This window comes from Brienomyrus brachyistius, chromosome 20, assembly GCF_023856365.1.
Source record: "Brienomyrus brachyistius isolate T26 chromosome 20, BBRACH_0.4, whole genome shotgun sequence".
Lineage (NCBI taxonomy): Eukaryota > Metazoa > Chordata > Actinopteri > Osteoglossiformes > Mormyridae > Brienomyrus > Brienomyrus brachyistius.
The window spans coordinates 18,193,982-18,217,146 of NC_064552.1; the positions used below are offsets into that span (position 1 = coordinate 18,193,982).

Genomic DNA, 23,165 nt, shown 5'->3' on the forward strand with positions numbered 1-23,165 from the left:
GTACCCTACTGTAGCCGCTACCATATAAAGTCTCAATATTACTTCTGCTGCTAATTGTCTTCTACATCTCAAAAGCTATTCTAAAAATGCACCTCCTCACTTTACATGACTGTTACTAGTCTTTTGCTGATTTTGCATTACCGACTTACAAATGGTACAGATGGTATTTATCTTATATGTTTATACTTTTATATTTTTGCACTACGAAGAGGAGAAACAGCATTTCAATTCCCTGTATGTTATGAAAATATAGTGAATTGACAATAAAAGGCTATTTGATTTGATATATTGTAACAATTAAAAAGCATTTGTATTTGTAAAACAAATACTAAACATCAACAGGACTGATGCTGAGAACCCAACAAAACACTTTTCACAAAAACATTGAAGAACACATATTTATTGGGCTTACTGTGATAAACTGTCAACTGTGTGAGTCCGCTGGTGCCTTTGTACATGTCCTAATCGACTGAAGCTCTTCCCACACTGAGAGCACTGGTAGGGCCTCTGCCCTGTGTGTGTCCGCTGGTGCATCTTTAGGTTTCCTAATAGTCTGAAGCTCTTCCCACACTCGGAGCACTGGTAGGGCCTCTCCCCAGTGTGAATCAGCTGATGTTTCTTTAGGGCTCCTGACCGAAAGAAACTCTTCCCACATTGGGAACACTTGTAGGGCCTTTCCCCTGTGTGGATCTGCTGGTGCCCCTTTAGGTGTCCTAATCGACTGAAGCTCTTCCCACACTGGGAACACTTGTAGGGCCTTTCCCCTGTGTGGATCTGCTGGTGCTCCTTTAGGTGTCCTAATCGACTGAAGCTCTTCCCACACTGAGAGCACTTGTAGGGCCTCTGCCCTGTGTGTGTCCGCTGGTGCATATTTAGGGTTCCTAATAGTCTGAAGCTTCTCCCACACTGGGAGCACTGGTAGGGCCTCTCCCCAGTGTGAATCAGTTGATGTTTCTTTAGGGCTCCTGACCGAAGGAACCTCTTACCACACTGGGTACACTGGTAGGGCCGCTCCCCTGTGTGAATCTGCTGGTGTCTCTTTAAGGTTCCCAATAGCCTGAAGCTCTTCCCACAATGGGAGCAATGGTAGGGCCTCTTTCCTGCATGAATGCACTGGTGTTTATTTAGGGATTCAAAATGACTAAAGCTATTCCCACACCTGGAGCACTGGTAGGGCCTCTCCCCTGTGTGAGTCTGCTGATGTGTTTTTAGGTCTTTTGTCCGAGAGAAGCTCATCCCATGCTGGGAACACTGGTAGAGCCTTTCCCCTGTGTGAGTCCGCTGGTGTATCTTCAGCTGTGCTGACCGAATGAAGCTCTTCCCACACTGAGAGCACTGGTAAGGCTTCTCCCCTTTGTGAATCCACTGGTGTCTCTTTAGGGTTCCTAAAAGACTGAAGCTCATCCCACACTGGGAGCACTGGTAGGGCCTTTCCCCTGTGTGAATCTGCTGATGCTTCTTTAGGGTTCCTGACCGAAGGAAGCTCATCCCACACTGGGAACACTGGTGGGGTCTTTCCCCTGTGTGAATCTGCTTGTGCTCCTTTAGGTATGCTAACCGAGTGTAGCTCTTCCCACACTCGGAGCACTGGTAGGGCCTTTCCCCTGTGTGAATCTGCTGATGCTTCTTTAGGGTTCCTGACCGAAGGAAGCTCATCCCACATTGGGAACACTGGTGGGGTCTTTCCCCTGTGTGAGTCTGCTTGTGCTCCTTTAGGTATGCTAACCGAGTGAAGCTCTTCCCACACTGGGAGCACTGGTAGGGCCTCTCCCTTGTGTGAATCTGCTGATGCTTCTTCAGGGTTTCTGACCGAGTGTAGCTCATCCCACACTGGGAACACTGGTACGGCTTTTTCCCTGTGTGAGTCGGCTGGTGTTGCTTTAGATGTCCTAATCGACTGAAGCTCTTCCCACACTGAGAGCACTGGTAGGGCTTCTCCCCTGTGTGAGTCTGCTGATGTTGCTTTAGATGTCCTAATCGACCGAAGCTCTTCCCACAATGAGAGCACTTGTAGAGCCTTTCCCTTGTGTGAGTCCGCTGGTGTATCTTCAGCTGTGCTGACCGAATGAAGTTCTTCCCACACTGGGAGCACTGATAAGGCTTCTCCCCTCTGTGAATCCACTTGTGTCTCTCTAGGGTTCCTAATCGACTGAAACTATTCCCACACTGGGAGCACTGGTAAGGCCTCTCCCCTGTGTGAATCCACTGGTGTCTCTTTAAGTTTGCTAATCGATTGAAACTATTCCCACACTGGGAGCACTGGTAAGGCTTCTCCCCTCTGTGAATCCACTGGTGTCTCTTTAAGTTTGCTAATCGATTGAAACTATTCCCACACTGAGAGCACTGGTAGGGCCTTTCCTTTTTGTGAGTTTTCTGGTGCTTCTTTAGGTGTCCTAATCGACTGAAACTCTTTCCACACTGGGAGCACTGGTAGGGCCTCTCTCCTGTGTGAGTCCGCTGGTGCTCCTTTAGATTTGCTGAACGAATGAAGCTCTTCCCACACTGGGAGCACTGGTAGGGCCTCTCCCCTGTGTGAATCCGTAGGTGTCTATTTAGGTTTCCTAATTGACTGAAGCTATTCCCACACTGGGAGCACTGATAGGACTTCTCTCCTGTGTGAATCTGCTGATGTTTTTTACAACCACTTTTTTTACTGAAAGTCTTCTCACCCTGGGAACCCTGCCGAGCTGTCAGTGTGTCTGTACCGGCTTCTCCCAGGGTACTGAGTGTATCTGTATTGGACTTGGCGACACTGGGGCCAGCAGTAGTTGTGGAATGCCGGGTTGTGATGACACTTCCAGCCCTCAGTTTTTTGACATACTCATTGGGGTGAGATCTTTTGATATGCCGGTGCCGGTCAATTTCTGCTGTGTTGGAGAATGGACCCTGAGAACGAGCAAAGATTTGGGGGGATTCATCTGCTCTCCTTGCTGTGGGCAAGATAGACAAGTCAGTCAGTAATGAGATACAACAGGGTTAATAGAAAAAGAAAAGTCAGGAAAAAAGTGAATGCAACAAATAAATATCTTCTAAAGAGCATGTTACTCCGTAAGCAGTTCATGTTCTCAGTGTGCTGTTCACACTGCGATCTGACACGCCCGATGTGCACAAAGTAACAACACTGCTGGTTAGAAATGGCAACTTTAAGCACAGACTATAACCACCAAATGTACCAAAACATTTGCAGTTTTGATGGTATATATTGGTAGTTAAAATCACCTGGGTTTGCAGGTTTCACAATCCGTTTGCTTCTCCTTCTCCCATCAGTGTTTAATGGAAGAGAACCAGTCAGCTCCTCCTCAGTCACATCCTGAACTGCTGCGCCCTTCATGTTCTGTCACAAAAACCAAACAAGGCAGAATGAGCTTTTGATTTCATATATTAATACAGGCTGTTCTCTTTGCCTAGACAGCAAGCTAATTTTCAGGTTAAAACAAACTATATGTTCTTTTTGGATATGATTTACAGTTGGCTGTTTTTAAGATTTGGGGCACGTATGTACTCAAAATTCACAACGGATCACTTATACATCATGGCACACGTATTGTCTGTTCATTCCACGCGTTGTTTGTGCAGCTAAGTGTGGAAGTATTGCTACAGGTACAGGAGATGCAGTACCATCAAAAACCTTGGGGGCAGTATAGTCAACTTCTGTCACTTAATACAGAGCTGGAACAAAAGTAAAAGACCACTCCACATTTAAGAATCTGCATTGTTCCTGCTTCAATCTTGGTCCTGCTGACAGAAAGACTACATGGATTGGCAAGTTGATTCCAGGTTCAGAATTGGAAATGACAAAAAACCAACCAGGTAAAGAGCATAAGAAACTTTCTAATGCTAGAGATGACAATCAATTTAGCCAACAGTACCTCATGAATCATAGAATGACATCAAGAATGGGAAACATTAAGTGCTGTGAAGTGCACTGCTAGGAGTATTTTGTAGCAGGCTCCTAGAAGCAGGACTAAATTCCCATAAAGCAAGGTACCAGGAGACACAAAAATGAAACTACAAATTTTGCTATGGTCTCAATTTTTACCAGAACTGTATACTTTATATACCATACAGTGGGTAGTTTAGAATCAGTTAGCATCTGATTTTTCTTAAAGAATGAGTGGTTCAAAGACATTCAAAAAGGAATATTTTAAGAGGCATGGGAAAAATATGCCAAACACTATTGTGTACCTCTGTATACAGCATCTTCAAAATTTAATGGCAGTTTAAGTTTCTTCTGCTTCCCAACTCAATATGAGCTAAGAAAGCAGTGTCATATGTACAAAGTACAATGAAATTCCTACCTGAATGCCTTCACCACAGACTACAGTCAAATAATACTAATTAGAGCTGGAAGATATGCAGTGTTAATGTCGACATCGCAAAATAAACACATGCAATTTTCACGTCGCATATACTGAGGTTTGATCAGACTTTTGCATACCATCATACTGTAGACACATTATACCGCGGTATAAGGTATTTTCATTAAAAAAAAATTAATACAGCTCTGGGGTGAGTTCTCAGAAACCTTCTTATGGTTACATTATTTGTAAGTCCTACCTTAAGCTGTACCTTAACGTTCCTAAGGGTTCTCTGAAACGCCCTTAACCAAGTGTACCATCGGCGTGAAGTTGGACCCCCACATGCCCGGTCTCAATTATTTTTGCCATTTTAGTTTCTGAGATATTGTTTGTTAACATGGTGACATCACCAGTGTGAAGTTAGCCCCCCCAATTTGCATCTGATTCCAACTGGTCTCAATAGGTTGTGCCAATTAAAATTGTCTTTACTGTTATTTCCAAGTTATACCTCTGGGTTTATGCCATTACCTGATGCTCCTGTTTCTAATGTACATATATGGTGGAATGTTAGATTGACATTTTACAACGTCAATAAATATTATTTTACTAAAAAGATGGTTGTTTTAATCAATAGCAATCACAGACAACACCCCTCCCCCTTTTTTTTCCAAGTGGTCACTGATTGTGCACTAACCACTAAAGTATTTTATAGCAGAACTTGGACGCTACTTTTACAAAAATCAATTGCGATTGGATAAATGCTAGTTCAGGTTGTGTGGAGGAGAAACAAAAGCTTTATTTTTACTTAATGGCTCTTTTTATTTAATGGCTCAATTTATTTTTATTTAATGGCTATGTGCAACAAGTAAGAGGGTCCATGGAGAAGACATCACAAGAAATATACAGTGCATGCAAAATGACAAGAGTTTATTATACACTGTTGTAGAGTACTAGGCGTTAACTGGTCACATTTGGTGCTGGTGCACTTTTGGCATTCACTACCTTGTAGCAAAGCACTATGTATGTGTGATGCCCGGCTCATCTGCTCCTCGTGTGTGCCACGCCCCCGATTACCCACATGTTCTTCCCTGATTGTCTACATCTGTGTCTGCTTATTTTGATTAGTCATGTCTTATTTAAGTCCTGGCCTTACCTGTTAGCACTGTCCGTCATTGATGTGAGTCGATGTCCGTGCTTCGTACCCTGAATAAACCCCTAGTTCTGCCCCGTATTCTGGCTGTTTGCCTGATCCTTGCCTGCCTGCCTGTCCGTGCACATTCCCTGCGTACCCACCGATCATGACAGATCGTGACAGAATGACGGACCTCAAGAAAAAGAGGAGACAGAGGAGAGGGAGGATCCCGGAGGAGCCGGAGATCTACCTGGGAGCTCGCTTGCTCTCCAGGCTATGGCTCCCGACCAAGGAGGAACCTGTCTCGCTCCCAGACCCAGAACCGATACGTCTGGGAGCCTGCTCGTTGGCCCAGCTGGGGTTCACGAGTGACGACAAAGAGGAAGAGCCCTTCACGTTCCCGGACCCATTCCCCCCGGAGCACCTACCGCCCCCCCGAGCAGTACTTCTTCCAGCCCGAGCCACTGGCCAACGGGGGAGGAATCAGAGCGGCAGCCACCCCCGAGGCGCTCCCCACGCCTCCGCCAGACGCAAAGGCTGCCCTGGCCAATCGATTCTTCACCCTCCAAGGACTCTACTGGAGGGTGATTGCAGATTCGGCCACCGCGGAGCTAGACAAGCTCACTGCTCCCGTGCAGCCGCCTCTGCCTACGGACCCCGCTCCCGTGCAGCCGCCTCTGCCTACGGACCCCGCTCCCGTGCAGCCACCTCTGCAGCAGCCCCTGGGCAGGCGCCCCCTCTGCAGCAGCCTGCAGCCCCTGGGCAGGCGCCCCCTCTGCAGCAGCCTGCAGCTCCCGGGCAGGCGCCCCCTCTGCAGCAGCCTGCAGCTCCCGGGCAGGCGCCCCCTCTGCAGCAGCCTGCAGCTCCCGGGCAGGCGCCCCCTCTGCCTCGTCTCCCGGCCTCGCTCCCTCCTCCGGCTCCCCGTCGGTCGCCTGCGGGCTCCCCAATGGCGGCTCCTCAGTCGCCTGCGGGTCCTCCTGCTTCGGTGCGTCAGAGGACGTCGTCGCCTGCTGCGGCTCCCCCCCCTCTCCTTGCCCTCGCCAGGGTCCCCTCAAGCTCCCTCATCCCCTTCCCTGGCTCTCCCTCCAGCTCCTTCCGTGGCCCCTCCGTCTGTCCCTCAGCCTGTCTCCTCAGCCCCTCCGAGGTCCCCTACGGCTCTGGCCTCCCGGCCGCCTGCAGCCCCTCCGGCTGCCTCCCGTCGCCCGCTGGGGCTCCCTCGGACTCCCCTTAGTTCCCCCTCCTCTCCTCGCTTTCCTGTCCCTTTGTCTCCCTTCGCTCCTGTCTTTGCCCCTCCGTTTGCTCCTCGTCCCTTTGCTCCGCCCGTCTCTGCTCCTTGTCCCCTGGTGTTCCCTCCTGGCACTCCCGGTCCCTTTGTTCTGCCCGTTCCCTCTGTGTCTCCCTTTCTGCTCTGTCTCTCCGCTTTTCCCGTTCTTTGTCAGGTCTTGTCCTTCGTCCTGTCGTTGGCTGTGTTCTGTGTCTCAGTCCTGTTTCCCGTGTCCCGTTGATGATTTTGTTCTTCTGTTTCAGGTCCCGCTTCCTTTGTCCTGTCCGTTGCCTCCTCCTGGGCGCGCCTGGTGCAGCGCGCCTTTGGGGGGGGGGGGGGGATTCTGCCATGCCCGGCTTGTCCGCTCCTCGTGTGTGCCACGCCCCCTGATTACCCACGTGTGCTTCCTTGATCGTCTCCAGCTTTGTCCGCTTCCTTTGATTAGTCTTTGTGTATTTAAGTCCTGGTCTGACCTGTTCCCCTTGTCCGTCATTGTGGACCTCCTGTGGTTAGGTGTGCGTTTAGTGTGGTTTGTCGGCTCTAGTCCGTTACCCCCATTAAACCCTCAGTTTACCCTGCTCTCTTCCTGTTTGCCTGGTACTTGCACTCCTGCCCGCACGATCGCCTGTCTGCTCAACCCTCGATCGTGACAGTATGTCTGCACATAAGTAATTGACCTGTCTGTCCGCCTTCCCTGTCCTATGTCAAGTCCTGTCGTGGCTTTTGCCCTTGTGCCAGTTTTGTCTGTCCATTCTGTTCCCTGTGCCCCATTAATGGTTTTGTTCTTTTCCAGGTCCCGTATCCTTCGTCTCGTCCGTCGCCTCCCCTCCTCTTGGGGGGGGGGGGGGGGGCGGGGTTCTGTTATGCCTGGCTCATACGATCCCTGTGTGTGCCACGCCGCCCTGATTATCCACATGTGCTTCCCTGATTGTACCCACTGTACCCTGTTGTCTTGCCTATTTCAGTCCATGTCTTGCCTTAGTTCTTGGTCCATCATTGATGTTAGTTGATGTCAGTGCTAGTGTTCCGTCCTGCCCTGCCGGTACCTTTAATAAATCCCCGTTTTCCCCGTATTCCGCTGGCCTGCCTGGTCCTTGCCTGCTTCCTGCCCGTATGCCTACCCGCTCACCCGGCGGACAGAATGATGGACCAAAAAATGAAGGCACCTTCCGTAACAGAGGAGGATTACATCAGTTACGTCGATCAAGTGTTATTCTGGATAGCCCAGCCCGGCATCCGAGAAGATCCTCCGGCATGGGATCTCGTTAGCCGGAGCTGGGATATCCTGGGCCGGCTGTCTCTGGAGGAGGACGTGCAACTCGCAGAGGAGGTGCGCGAGAACTTCTGCCGGCTGGCCGAGCTCCGGATGGAGCGGTGGGTCGCACCGCGTGTACCTGGAACTGTCCTCCCGCCATCCGCCCTGCCGGACTTGGCACAGTCTCCCGCGGCAACAGTGACTCGACGGCGGAGAAGGAGGAAGAAGCCGGCGCTCGCCCCAATGATTGTCCTGGGGGCGCGCATGCTTGTCCCTGCTTCCCTCTCAGCCGGGGAGTGGGAGAACTCCCCGGCTGTGCCTGACGTCACCACCACTGCTAAGCTGCCTTCACGGGCAGCTTCTCCCGTCATGGGAACGTGCAGAACTACCGCCGCCCTTCGAGTGGTATTTTTACTGGCCAGCACGGCTGGCTAACAAGGGGGCCAGCGCAGTGTGGGACACTATCCCGCATGTGCCCCGGACTCTTAAAGGGGCCACACCCGTCTCGCCTGCACGGGACCTGCCAGTCCCGCCGCCTGGGGCAGCTATGCCCGAGGCGCCCCGTACGCCTCTGCCTGCTGCAGTCGCCCGGCTCGAGGAGCTCTCGCCGCCTCCGGCACCTGAGCGGGTCCTGGGCCTCTGGGTCGGCTGTCGCCTGCGGGACCCCCTCCGAAGCCTCGTCACCCTGCCTCGGTCCCACCTCCGACTCATCGGTCGCCTGTGATTTGCCCCGCTGCAGCTTCTCCGTCGCCTATGGGTCCCCCTACTCCAGCGCGTCGGTGGACATCGCCTGGGCCAGCTATGGCTTCGCCATCACCTGCTGCAGCTCCCCCTCCCTCCTTGCCTTCACCGGTTCCCCCTTCAGCTCCCATCTTGCCTTCCCTGGTGCCCCCTCCGACTTCCTCCTCGTCACCTCCATCTGTCCCTCGCCCTGCCTCCTCGGCCCATCCTACTCCGGCCACCTGTGGCCCCTCCGGCCGCTGCCCGTCACCCGCTGGGGCTCCCTCGGGCTCCCCTTTATTCCCCCTCCTTCTCTCCCTGGTCTCCTGTCGTTGTCCCTCCTTTGTTTGCTCCTCGTCCCTTTGTTCCTCCCATCTCTGCTCCTCGTTTCCCAGTGTTCCCTCCGTTCACTCCTGGCCCTTTCGTCCCACCTGTTCCCTCCGTGTCCCCTTTCCTGACCTGTCTATCCGCCTTCCCTGTCCTATGTCAAGTCCTGTCGTGGCTTTTGCCCTTGTGCCAGTTTTGTCTGTCCATTCTGTTCCCTGTGCCCCATTAATGGTTTTGTTCTTTTCCAGGTCCCGTATCCTTCGTCTCGTCCGTCGCCTCCCCTCCTCTTGGGGGGGGGAGGTTCTGTCATTTGTGTGAATATTCAGCACGATCCTGAAATACACTATCTGGCTCAGGGCTGACAGAGCCCACAGCTTTGTCACAAAGGCATCAAACATTCCACCTTTTATTTACTTGAAAAACACAAGCATGAGGACCATACTGCGATCATGAAATGGCATAAACAAAGAGCTGTAAAATAACAGCACAGACATTTTTAAATGGCACAAACAATTGAGACAAGTTTGGTTGAAATCTGAATCATACAGGGGGCCAACTTCACATAGGTAAGTATACTTTCTAAGAGATACCTTCATAAGGTTGGTCTGAACCATTCATCACTTATCAAGGTTGTCAGCTTATATCGCTAGTGGCCCCCACTGCACAGACCACATGCCTCTAAAACGGCCAATATGCTGTTGAGCAATATGTACACAATATGGTACAAATGGGCACAATGGGCAAAACGTCATAAAAGGATACTATGCTAAAAAGATTTATATAATTTTAAAATATAGAAAATTAAAAAGACTAGCATTGTTATGGGTACATTTAAATAACATTTGTATTATATATTATAGGAAACAAAACTTAGCAAGCTTTGTAATTTTAATGAATGTCGCTTTTCAAAATTATCTAGTAAGTTTATCATCTCTACTTTTCAATGAGCTCTGCATGTGCTTTCAGAGCCAATCGTTTTCATCTTTGTAGTTTAAAATCACTCAGACGGGTTTATGAGAAATTTAAATATTGCAACATTTCAAAATAAGTATTACAAAATCATATCACAATATTTGAAATCTTTCCAATATCATGCAGCCATAATACTAAGTAGGCCTACAAAATAGCTATCTAATAAGAAGGCTGAACAATTTGGGGAAAATATCTAATTGTGATTTTTCATTTTTCTGACAGTTATTGACTGATTTGGTTTGCGATATTTTTTTAAAAAGTCAAGCATCAGTTCAATATTCAGAAGATACGTAAGCATTGCGGGCGTCGCGTATTAACCAGCCATAACATACAAAAACTTCAGGAGCGACACCATTCTGAAATAGTTTACAACCCCATATACCCTCCATTTCACCTTGTGGAGGCTCTCGGTCGTAGTCCCTTCACCCTCAGATATCAGGTATTCCTGCTCTTCTACTTTCACCTCTCCAACAGACAGCTGGGAAGGCTTCTGGTTCATGTGGCAGCTGGTTGTACTGCAGGAAGTTGTCTGCTGAAACCAAAATTAAATTAAACGCAGTGAGACTGTGCCAGTTAATCAGTGTCACAATGCACAGCCAGCAACAGCCTGAGTAGAGCACAAAGAGACCCTCCTTCCCTGGTCTGTGGCATAAGATTCTCATCCAGCAGCAGGGGTTCTGCTCTGACCAGACCGCCTGGATGCAGACTGGACACAAACAAACATTTCGGGCAGACCACAGTACCTTAAAGCATATCCACAGTACTCCTTAGTGTAAGTTTAGCTTAGTGTCACTGGTGTACCACCCACCCCTTAGTCATTATACAACAGCATATTTATAAAAAATTAAGCAATTTATTTTCTTCAAAGCTTCAGTTAAAATCTGAATACTTTGATACAGTCTATGCAACTGGTTTATCTGCATCGTTTGAATTTTTGAAACACTGACACTGTCATAGGAAATTAAATTCAGAATAAACAGATTGTGTAATTATACACATTAAACAAAATAACGTCGTTACATTCTACCAAATTAAAAAGTAACATTCGCTAAATCAGTACAAATATACACCGCTGTCTTCATACAAGGTGTGTGGTAAAAGGCACAACCGCCAATTTCACAGGCCAATAAACATCAAACTTCTTTAGCTTCCAAGCAAGACATACTTCACTGTATGCAGCCCTTGACTGCGCTAATGTGCTATCAGTATTAATAATGGCAGCAAATCTGACACCCTCGACCAAAAAGCAGTAATATTCCTAACAGAGTGACTGCTGTCCTGAAATCGTACAGTGGCAAAATGTTCAAACGCAGTATTTTAGAAAATGTTGGATTAATAGAGATAGTTTATTACTGATTTCATGTTCGTTAAAGTTCACATTTATTAATTAAATGTGTATATATATATATTTTTTTTTAATACAAATCAACTCGGGAGAAACAAAAAACGTTCGTTGTGAGGGTTGCCAACAAAGGTGACACGCTTTCAGACTTTCAGGGCTCATGCAAAATCGTACGCTAAATATAATTTTAGGTTTGTAATGGAATAATATAACAAATGAGAAAACATTACCAATCTCACTTTTGTAATACACAGTTGTAATACCAATGAAAGTGTACTTAATATATTATAAAAATACACTGCTGAAAAAAATGTAAGGAACACTTTCTAATCAGAGTATGGCATCAAGTCAAACTTCTAAGATATTGATCTGGTCAGTTGTTTAACAAAGGGGGTTGATGATCAGTTTCAGCTGCTTTGGTGAAATTAACAAGTGCACTAGAGGGGCAACAATGAGACAACCCCCAAAACAGAAATGATTTAACAGGTGGAGCTGTGATATTTTCCCCTCCTCAACTTTTCTGACTTTTTTCCCATTAGCTTTGCATTTGGCCAGTGCATGGTCAGTGTCACTTCTGGTAGCATGAGGCGATGCCTGGACCCTACAGAGGTTGCACAGGTAGTCCAACTCCTCCAGGATGGCACATCAATATGTGCCATTGCCAGAAGGTTTGCTGTGTCTCCCAGCAGTCTCAAAGGCTTGGAGGAGATTCCAGCACACAGGCAGATACTCAAGGAGAGCTGGACAGGGCTGTAGAAGGTCCTTAACCCATCAGCAGGACCAGTATCTGCTCCTTTGTGCAAGGAGGAACAGGATGAACACTGCTGGAGCCCTACAAAATGACCTCCAGCAGGCCATTGGTGTGAATATCTGACCAAACAATCAAAAACAGACTTCATGAGGGTGGCCTGAGGGAATAACATCCTCTAGTGGGCCCTGTGCTCACTGTCTGGCACTGTGGAGCTTGACTGGCATTTGCCATAGAATACCATAATTGGCAAGTCCGCCACTGGCGCAGTGCGCTTTCCACAGATGAGAGCAGGTTCACCCTGAGCACATGTGACAAACATGAAAGCCATGGAAAATGTTATGCTGCCTGTAACATTGTTCAGCATGACCAGTTTGGTGGTGGTCAATGGTGGTCTAGGGAGGCATATCCATGGAGGGACACACAGACCTCTACAGGCTAGACAACGGCACCTTGACTGCCATTAGGTATCAGGATGAAATCTTTGAACCTATTGTCAGACCCTACACTGGTGCAGTGGGTCCTGGGTCCCTCCAGGTGCATGACAATGATCGGCCTCATGTGGCGAGAGTATGCAGGCAAATCCTGGAGGATGAAGGAATTGATACCATTGACTGCCCCCCACGCTCGTCTGACCTAAATCCAACAGAACACCTCTGGGACATTATGTTTCGTCCATCCGATGCCACCAGGTTGCACCTCAGACTGTCCAGAAACTCAGTGATACCCTGGTCCAGATCTGGGAGGAGATCCCCCAAGACGCCATCTGTCATCTCAGTGATAATTTTCATTTTCATCAAACAATGTGGCATACTTTCATTCCTAACACATTACCCAGTCCATATCAGTATAGATATCCAGCATGATTTTTTTCCCATTGATATCAGATGTGTTTTCAAAAATGTTCGTTTAAAAAACAAAAATTCACTGCTCAAAAAAAAAAACTATTTACATAAAGGGACAGGACATGCTACTCCTCCCAAAACTTGAAATACCGTGAAACAATACAGTCATCATCTAAATTATGAAAAATACAGTGATAATTTTAGGTCCTATCGCCCACCCCTAACATCTATGCTTCAGTGACATAGACAAATGTCTTAAGCCGTGTGTGAAAGTATCACCCGTTACGGCAGAAGCCCTTTGGCTGTTTCACCTCGTCTCACCGTGTTGCACAGGTTCCTTCTCAGCATGTGAGAATTCAATCCCTCCTCTGAATTGCTGCCTCTGTCGTTGCCGGACTTCTCTGCCATCACCTTCCCGGAACAGCCTCCGCTCTTGAAAGCCAAGGTGGTGGAATTCAGCTCTAGATAAAAGGGACAGTAAGGGATTATCACACACTCAGTACTCGTTCGAGCCTGATGCTGGTGCCTGAAGCCTACCCATATCCAACATGGCCTGGTGGTTCCTCTTCATGTTTCTGTAGTGCACCTTCTCGCATCTCCGCAGCCTGACCCATTCAGTCTTGGAGAAATCGGCCCGGATATCTGCATAATCCTCCTGTGTAGGGACAGGGAACTCTATGAAGCTGCTTCATGCTTTTCAGGGCAAGCATTTTGACACTGAAAAGCCAGAATGCTCGCTGGCCATGTCATATACAACAAGCTTTCTTAACTTTTAGCTGGCAGTTTTTTCCCCCTCCTAGCTGCCTTACCTCATCTGACATATTCATGCCTGAAGCCCCTTCCATCCTGTGTCACAACCAAGCCCACCTTCCTACCTGTAATATATAATAAAGTACATCAAACACTCAAGAATGGTTTCTGTAACTAACAGACATATGGTGTTAAATTCAATTCCCCCATGTTCCCACTGTCGCACAATGATTTGAATCATGACGCCACTACTTTATAGACACATGAGTTCATTTTTATTTTAATATCTAAACCGCATTTTATACACTTGATACGGAATTACATGTCCATGAACTAGTATGATCTGTATTGGGCTCCAGAAATGCAGCACGTTTGGTTTAGTGAGGGGAATTGAATATCCTGGATTTCAGGAAAAGTTCTCTCTTCACATCTAGCCCAAAAAGTATGTGAGGTGAATGAAAATCATTTAAGTACATAATTATGTGCATAAACTACAATAATCAGTATTGGGCTCCAGAGTTACTTTTTGTTTCAGTAGGGGAAACATATATTCTAGGCTTGATGTTCCCTCGCACAAACCTTTGACTGCTGGCTGAAAAAGTGATTCAGTTGCGCATTTCCACGTAAAGAGATTTGCATTTGGTGTCCTGCAATTTCCATTTGTGTGTTAGCATAGGAAACCACGAATCACGATGTTTTAATAGAACTCTTGTTTGAATGGGTTCAAAGACATCGTCAGCAATAGTGAAAAATGTAAGGAGTGAGTTGCTCCAGTTAAGTTATAATTACAAATTAACAATATTGCATCGAACGGCACGCATAATACAGGTTGTTCTGCAAGCAATACTACCGTTTCCTGTATTTCCCCAGCAAACACCTACTACAAGCTATTTAAATCATTTTACTTGTCTTTGAAAACATAGAAACATCGAAAAGACATGCGATGCTTCCACATAGATGGCTTGTTTACCTCACCGCAGTATTGGGAGACAGACATTTAAACGACAACGAAATCGTATGACTATGAAGTAGCCAGTTATGTCATTATTTCAAATCAGCGCACGACTTCGGCAGCATAGATTAGCTGTATTTCCCGTAACATAAGCAGAATGCGAAACTAGCTAGCTACATTAGCAGCTGCGCCCCCCCCCCCCCAAACGTCTTACTGTGCCGTCAGTGACTCGAAAGTTGTTTCCCCGAAACGGTATTTCACTGCGTCGCTTTTAGCCGTAATTAAATCCAAAGACTGTAATGCCTACGGATCGCTGCCGACTGAAAGAATAATGGCGGCACCTTCCCACTCTTTTGAATTCACTCGCTCCGCGCGCCGCGTCCTGATTGGAAGGCAACAAACAAGGCCGCCAGCGAGACGCTGCCGACCTTCGCCTGCCGGCAGACGTCTGCGGTACAAATACAGTACTAAATACAAACACAGCAACTTGTGCGCAGATTGTTTTAAACAGTACATTAACCCCAATGGGACCTGTATCTCAAAGCCGGATTTCTTGCCGAGTTAGCTTGTCGGATTTTTGGTAGTTTGGGCTTAATGGAAATTGGATGAAAATAAAGTGCCTCAAATCCGGATAACCAAGAAATCCTGCTTTGTGATACAGCCTCCGGACGGTATCATAAGTCAATACCGGATTATATTAAAGTGAGTAAACCCTGAGCACAAATGATCAATTCAATTCAACTTCCACTAGTCCATCCGCCCGTTTATATATTTTACATTTTGTATGTCTGTAATGTCCTCAGGCTCGGTGTTTTATATATATATATATAGTGCGGTAGGTGCTGGACTTCATTTTCTTCATTTCTTCAGATATATAAAATAATAGAAATCTAAAAGTAAGTCAAAAATATTTCTTTGACTGTTAACGCATTCAGTTGTTTTGAATATTATTCCTTCCTAGTTGCAAACAACGCGAGAGCTTCTGTAGTGACGTTGCAGAGATTCCCCAGAATTCACAGTGAAAATCAAAACACAAAGTCGCCTCTCTTGATGAAGCTGATGGAGGGTAAGGTGGGAAAACTTAGTTGAGTTCATTTTAAAAACATACCCTCAGTATCAGGTGATCGATATAATACGATTGCCAATATGCGTTTTAGTTTATTGAAGGTAGAGCACAATATAATTCAGGTGATGATTTATATAATATATTAAAGTGATTTCTTTTTGTTTAAAATTCCCTTAGGATTCTCTTTAAACTGATTTAGAATATGAGAAAAGCGGCGTACTAAATCTAATTTTAATAAGTCATATACAACTTTTTCTGGTAGTGAGTACCATTAGAAAACTTAGATAGTAATGTTTGTGGCGGGGATTTTCTCATTACTTCTGATTCTGAAAGCGTGAGTGTCACGCCAGATGCGTGGGAGTTGGCAACCTTGTGTTTATTGTGCCCCACCAGGCTTTATTTGCCAGACACCACTGTTGTACAAATGTAACACTGCTTTGAATGGTGAAAAGTATGCACACAGCTCCTAAAACAGTTGAGATGTAGTATTCATTACTGAGTTTGACCATTGATTATGAAATGTAGTTAGTAACTACATTCCATAATAAATGATCACATTTGGTAGTTTCAGAAAATGCTTACCCTCTGGACCTTTACTAACAGTATAGCCTAATATAATTTACTTGTACAAAAAGCAATAGGCTAGTTATAATACTCACCCCTTCATTTTCTTCCAGCCATGAATTTGGAACTACTTGGACAGCTTCCTCATGTATGAATTCCACCACTATAAAGCCTAATTTCTCCATTTTGTAAAACACAATCCAATATTACCTGAAATTCATGAAGAAGTTGACAAAACTGGATTTTTAATATATGCGACTACATGTAACTACACCCACCACATCTGGAACATTGAACTTAATGTAGATTATGTACCTGTACAAGACATGTAGATGTTATTAATATTGAGGTGCGGGTACTGGACATGGCAACAGCATGGTAATAATGAGGCCAGACAACTGCAGGTAAAGCACAAAAATGGCTTTATCTGATATAGACCAGTCACGCTTACAACACATACACACTACCTATCATGTTGGCTGCCCTGACTACTTACAAACCAGGGGGTGGGTGCACATACGCACATTATTTACAACAGATAACATTAAATACTACATCTAACATTACCGAACACAATGACAACACAATACATGATAAATATACCCTGCTATTTACACTATTATACTTGGCATTAGTCCAGCTTGTCACCTGATGGGTACCCCCAAAGCTGCAATATATAGATATACAACTATCTAGAACTGAGTCTGACATGCACTTCCTGTTTATAGGTCATGCAGAATGGCCATAAATATAATTTTCTGGTGTCTATGTTCAATCAGTATTGCTCTTCTTTTAAGTTGATGCTTTTTAAAGATTTAATTGTGAGAGTTTTTGTGTTCACAGAGTATACCCCAATTATTTGAGAATGACATGGTTCTTTGAAGAAAGCATCTCCACCTTCATATACTCTGCACATAACGTCTCCTTTCTATGGGTCCTCATTTGTGCTGGATATAATTTCACAACATGAACTATCTAAAAGAAAAGCATTATTTGGCCTTTTTGATGAAATTTTGGGATCAGCTGTCTTTTTTATAAATGATGTCATCGACTTCAGCAAGCCGTTTTACCACCTGAGAAAATTGATTCTTTCCAGAACACACTAGCCTTTTCAACCTTACTATGGATGCCCGTTTCCGCCACAAAAAGAAAAAAAATAAGTCATAATAATGAGAAACTGACTTCATGGAGAACTGACAAATATACCATTTCTTTATTAATTAAGTCTTTATTAATATACCCAATATACTTATGATAGCCAAATTTACTTTAAAGCTGAATCCTCCTGTTGGGGGCCATTTCAATAAAAATCTTGAGGTCCTTTTCCTTGTCAATTTCCCTTTCTATTGCCAGCAAGAGGAGGTCAGACAGCCGCTCTGATAAGCATTCTAGCTTAGTGTAGCATGCAAATACCCAAAAGAGCGATAGGATTTAGGCATGTGATAATCTAACATACTATCTGGTAACTGCACCTGGTTCATTACATGGGACACTGAGGCCGGACTTATAATGATTTTAATTCATTTAATAAAAAAATTACGATAGTTCGTTGAATAATTTCTACAATGTCAGTGTATAATGGGCAGCTGCAAAATGCAGGCTCTGGCTCTAGTGCCGCGGATGTGTGCAACGCAGCTAAAAGGGAAACAGACCGGCTGAGCTTTCAGAAGCTACGTCCACTCGAAGTGAATAGCTTGATGGCGAAGTAACTAGTCTCAGAATGAGTCTGTAACCTTAACGCAAGATCCTTATTGCTGAGGACCCAAGCAGCTGGACCAGGCTGAGGGGACGCCCATGTAACACCTAACTGCAGCAGATGGATGGCTATTCCTGGAGGGTGGGACTAGACCATGTGTCTGCCCGGGGTGTTGCCAGCCGGGATCGCAAAGTGTTTAGTTGTATGGTGGGTACGGGAGTGTATTGCATCAGAGCATGCTCCCCAACCTGACCTGACGTGACCTGTTGATCTAAAAGCAGCCAACTGTAGGTCACGCCAGAAAAGGACATACTTGTAGTTTAATGTCTGACTTTAAATTAATTTGTTTGCTTTCTGCTACAGGAAACCTGTACAACCATGGCTCCACCTTACTTACGAGACCAACTGATTGGTGCGATCATAACAAGGAGAGCTTGTCTATGTATGTGTATTCAGCAAATAAGAACAGCATTCCAGTCTGAATGTATTTTGGGTGATCGTCAAGATCCTTTAGTATATCAGGATGAATCTCTCCTTGACAGTCACTCCTTTGGTCGAGAGTAAATTAGGAGCCAAAGTCACCGAAGATGTCTTCTCCCTTAATGAACAATGTAATTATATATTAATGTAGTACATTTTACTGTTAATATAATGACTATATTGTATCATATGTTTCATGATGTGTGGCTAAGTTGCTGTTGTTCCCAATTGCTTCCACTTTTCCGTTTTTATATCACTAGCAGTTGATCGTGGAATATTCACAAATGGATTTATTGCACAGGTGGCATCCTGTCACGATACCACACTTGAATTCATTGAGCTCCTGAGAGCGACCCATTCTTTCACAAATGTTTGTAAAAGCTTGTCCACATGCATAGGTGCTTGATACACCTGTGGCTATGGAAGAGATTGGGACACCTGAATACAGTGATTTGGGAGGATGTCCCAATACTTTTGTCAATATAGTGTGTATAATATGTATATGTGTGTGTATATCGTGCACAAAATGACAAAAGCGAGAGCTATCTAGAGGTAAAACTGTAACATCTGTAGATGTGAAATATTACTGTGTGAATTATCGACGTCTTTATGGGTACATTTTTTTTTTTATATCTGTAGCCTCAAGGCGAATAGTTGTATACACTCTATTTGCAGAGGTAGGAAGAGTAGCCAAAATCTGTACCCAAGTAAAAGTACTGTTACTTTAGTATTTTAACAGCTTAAGTAAGCGTAAAATTACTCAACAATCTCACTGCCTGAATGAGAGTAAAAGACAATTTAGAAAATACTACTTGAGTAGTGAGCTACTTTACAGAATCTGAATATATTAACATATTATACAGTTAGGGGTGGCATGGTGGTGCAGTGGTTAGCACTGTTGCCTTACACCTCTGGGACCCGGGTTCGAGTCTCCGCCTGGATCACGTGTTTGGTGTTTGCATGTTCTCCCCATGTCATCGTGGGGTTTCCTCCGGGTACTCCGGTTTCCCCCCATAGTCCAAAAACGTTCTGAGGCTAATTGGAGTTACTAAATTGCCCGTGGGTGTGCATGCGTGAGTGAATGGTGTGTGAGTGTGCCCTGCAATGGGCTGGCCCCCCATCCTGGGTTGTTCCCTGCCTCGTGCCCATTGCTTCCGCGATAGGCTCCGGACCCACCGCGACCCAGTAGGATAAGCGGTTTGGAAAATGGATGGATGGAAAAGTCATTTATTAAAGAAAAGTATATTGGTGACGCCACTGAATGATTTATCACAATGAAAAAAATTGTCTTAATATTGCATGTTTTTGCTAATACTAGTGAATGTCTAGATGGAACTCATGTTCCCATCATCGTAATAAAGTAGTAAATATAGGATATATGAATATGTGAACAGGCAACCTCTAAATAGCATTAATATGCAAGTAGTATCAGAGCAGTTCTATTTCCCAATGTGTTGTAACTTATTTGGGCCTACCTGAGTCTATTGTCAGGATTACACAAGTAATTTTCTATGACCAAGCAAAATGGCCAGGCTCTGTGCATCGCTGATGGATTTATAGGGAATGTACATTGTATGATAAATTGCATCCTCTGCAACCATACCACACATTGAGGCAGAGGAAGAACAGCCACTCCACCAGGCAGACATCAGAGAGGTCTCAGGGACATCAGTGCAAATAACTATTTTTCTTGGTAATCACATTTGACCACCAAGATAAATGAAATAAAGGCAAATTTATTACAGCTTCATTGATGTACAGTAGGTGGAGGGGTGCCTCTGAGGCTAGGGATCTGTGTCAGCAACAGGAAGGTCGCTTGTTCGAATCCTGTGAATGTCAGGAGTGATTCTACTCTGTTGGGCCCTTGAGCAAGGCCCTTAACCTTCAATTGTCCAGGGTATGATGTTAACCTACAACTAGCCCTCCAAGCAAGTTCAACTTTCAGGGAAAATTTGGGGGTTGGTGTCAGGATTGGCACTGCAGCCACCAGAAAAAAACTTCCCACTGTTTCATTCCATTCAACCTGGAACGGTCCTGAAGTACTACCTGCTGCACAGCTGCACTTGGGTTCTCATCCCTGAGGTGGTTTGGTGGGTGTGGCACCGTGCTGTATCAGCACATACTTCTTACCTCATTCATGTGCTCTTTATTGTCTGCACATAAAAATGACACACACAAACATGTCGGCCATTTCACAGGAGTTAAGTTGGGGAGCATGCACTGGTACGGTGCGTTGTGGCACCCACCACATGACAAAGCACCTTGGGATCCTGGTTGATGACCCCCCTGGCCGACACTTGGCCAAACCAGCAGTACCCAAGGATTCTTCAAAGGGACGGTACTAAAGGAGTCCAGTCTTCATCTCAGATCAATGGATAATGTCCATGTCTCTCAGCCATACAGCAAGACAGGGAGCACCACGACTCCCTAGTCCATGAATTTGGACCTTCGTCCTCTTGCAAAGATATCGGGAGCCACACACCCCTTTCCAGTGACCTCATGACCTCCCATGCTCTCCCAGTCTGTCTACTGACTTCACAGGAAGAGTCACCAAAGACATGTATGTCGCTGCCAAGGTAAGTGAACTTCTTGATACGGTCGACATTCTCCCTGCAGACACACTGCTGATGGACATGCAGAAGAGGTCACTAAAGGTCTGGTTCTTGGTTTTTATCAGGACACTAGCAAGCCCAGATGCTCAGACTCCTCATTCAGTCTCTCAGAACCCTGATCAGAACCTCCATTGACTCTGCATTGACTTTTATTTTCTCTTTTTTTTTTTAGGAATAGGGTGGGACGCGCAGGATTCCGCCACCTGCCAGTGGTGGAGAGACCGTGACTTGAGCACTCCCCCACTTTTAATGCACCACAGTGTTTAGTTGCACATACTTCAGTTCACACACTCCCACATGATCACACCTTATACACACATTTAGCTAAGGGGCAATGGGGGCCTAAGGGGGGGCCCTTTTGATCCCCTCTCTCAGGGCCTTCACAGTATGGGGAGGTGGACTGGGGCGGTCTTGGGGGTGTTGCGGGTGGTTCTGAAGGAGGGGGGTGGCCCCCTCTGGCATTAGTGGACCAGGTGGGGTCCTGGCCCATGTTGCTGTGGGTCAGGGTCCCGGCGGGAGTTAAGAGGTACTCTGGGATGCTCCATGTGCTGTTGGCAGCTTTGGGGGTTTGGTCTTGGGCTGGGTGGGGGGGCCTGCCTTTTTCTGTGACCCTGAGGTCAGTTTCCTTGTGCTCCCCACTCCCCCTCAGCACTACCGGTGGTGGCATGCGGCGCAGGCCTCTCCGGTGCATGATCAGATGATGAGGTAACTCCGGTCTGTAGAGCTGTTGGTGTGACCTATGTTATTGTGTAGGACAATGTCAGGTTCCACCATGCTCAAATGGTGCAGGTATGGTTTCAGGCCCATCCAAAATTCACCATACTCTCCTTTCCTTACCCCAATTGAGGAATTTTTGTCCATATGGAGGTGGAAAGTATATGATAAGCACCAGCATCAACAAGGCCGTGGATGAGGCATGCAACAGCATCACAGCAGACCAGTGTTAGGCCTGGGTTCGCAATGTCTGAAAGTTCTTTCCAGAATGTTTGGAAAAGGAAAACATTCATTTTGATGTGGATGAGAATCTGTGACCAAATCCACGTAACAGGTATGATGGAAATGAGTGAGATCTGTAATCGTTTTTTGTAAGGCAGGTGAGGAACATTGCAGTTGTTTTGTAGTACTCTAGTTTTTTTTTTTTTATCAAATTGTTGCTTTTTATTTAAATTGTTGCTTTTCATTTACAGTCTTGTTTTTCAGATTTTATCAGTGATTCCAATGTTGTCACGGGAGACGGCAGCGATCGCGGACAGAGCGGCGATCGTGCGAGGCGAACGGGCAGGAAGCAGGCGGACAGGCGGAAGTCGGGGTAAACTGGGGGTTTATTCCACAAACTGGGAGTAGGAGACATGAAACGCCGACTAACATCAATGACAGACAACGGGTTTGTACAAATCAGGAACTTAAATACATGGAACAAGGCAGCAGGAAACAAGACACGACTGGGCACGATCAGGAAATCACACGTGGGTAATTAGGGGGCGTGGCACACACGAGGAGCGGACGAGCCAGGCATGACAAATGTATCTATAGTATTCTCTCTATGGGTCCTTTTACAATGACATTATGTATAGCACCATGATGAAACATGTATCACATATGCTGTACAATATCTAATACATGTATGAACAAATTAACAGGTAAACTATTGGTATCTTTTGTTTGGATGATATAACGGATTGTCTCCATGATTGAAAAGTTTAATAAAAATATGAATGAACGTTGGATGGCCTGTGTTGCAAGTGGTGACCATTTTGATTTTTGTGTCTAGAGTTTTGAAAAATGATAGTAAGGTTCTAAAACTAGTTCCAAAGTGATCATAAAAACTGTAATATACCATCCACTAACATCATAATTTGTGTTTTTAATTTATATTTCCTTAATATTGTTTTTCAGTATATTGCTTGTGTACTGTTCGTGCAGTATATATTAGGTGTCTGCAATGTACAGTCTTTTTTGCACTATATGTATGTTCATCTGTGGTTTATGTGCTTTGCTGCTGTATGCACAGGAGCTTCCCCCTGAGATCAATAAATCGTATTGTCCCTGATGCCTAGATAGATAAAATTCTCATTGGTCCTGGTTACCCTGATACCGGTGTACCTGTACTGTATGGTTTAGTGCATGTGTATGTGTGACACT

At 45.6% G+C, this 23,165-nt stretch overlaps 1 protein-coding gene and 1 long non-coding RNA gene across 11 annotated transcripts; one reads left to right on the forward strand and one right to left on the reverse strand.

The window, feature by feature from the left end:
- Positions 1-384: 384 nt before the first annotated feature.
- Positions 385-15,563, reverse strand: LOC125715371 (zinc finger protein 493-like). 10 transcript variants are annotated; one of them, XM_048986761.1, is made up of 8 exons: positions 15,383-15,562; positions 14,233-14,300; positions 13,713-13,778; positions 13,441-13,558; positions 13,225-13,364; positions 10,363-10,500; positions 3,220-3,334; positions 385-2,930 (listed from the first exon to the last, which is right to left on the reverse strand). In XM_048986761.1, exons 3-8 carry the CDS (start codon positions 13,746-13,748, stop codon positions 409-411), a joined length of 3,069 nt encoding a protein of 1,022 aa, XP_048842718.1. In that variant the 5' UTR covers positions 13,749-13,778; positions 14,233-14,300; positions 15,383-15,562; the 3' UTR covers positions 385-408. The 10 variants fall into 10 exon arrangements, with proteins under 10 accessions (XP_048842718.1, XP_048842717.1, XP_048842722.1 ...); XM_048986760.1 differs by having other exon boundaries at positions 14,820-15,562; XM_048986765.1 differs by lacking the exon at positions 15,383-15,562 and having other exon boundaries at positions 385-1,548; positions 1,717-2,930; positions 14,233-14,813.
- A 55-nt stretch (positions 15,564-15,618) lies between these two features.
- LOC125715383 (uncharacterized) lies at positions 15,619-23,073 on the forward strand. Its single transcript, XR_007384038.1, has 2 exons — positions 15,619-15,671; positions 16,349-23,073. It is a non-coding gene; the product is annotated as an uncharacterized LOC125715383 (long non-coding RNA).
- Positions 23,074-23,165: the final 92 nt, after the last annotated feature.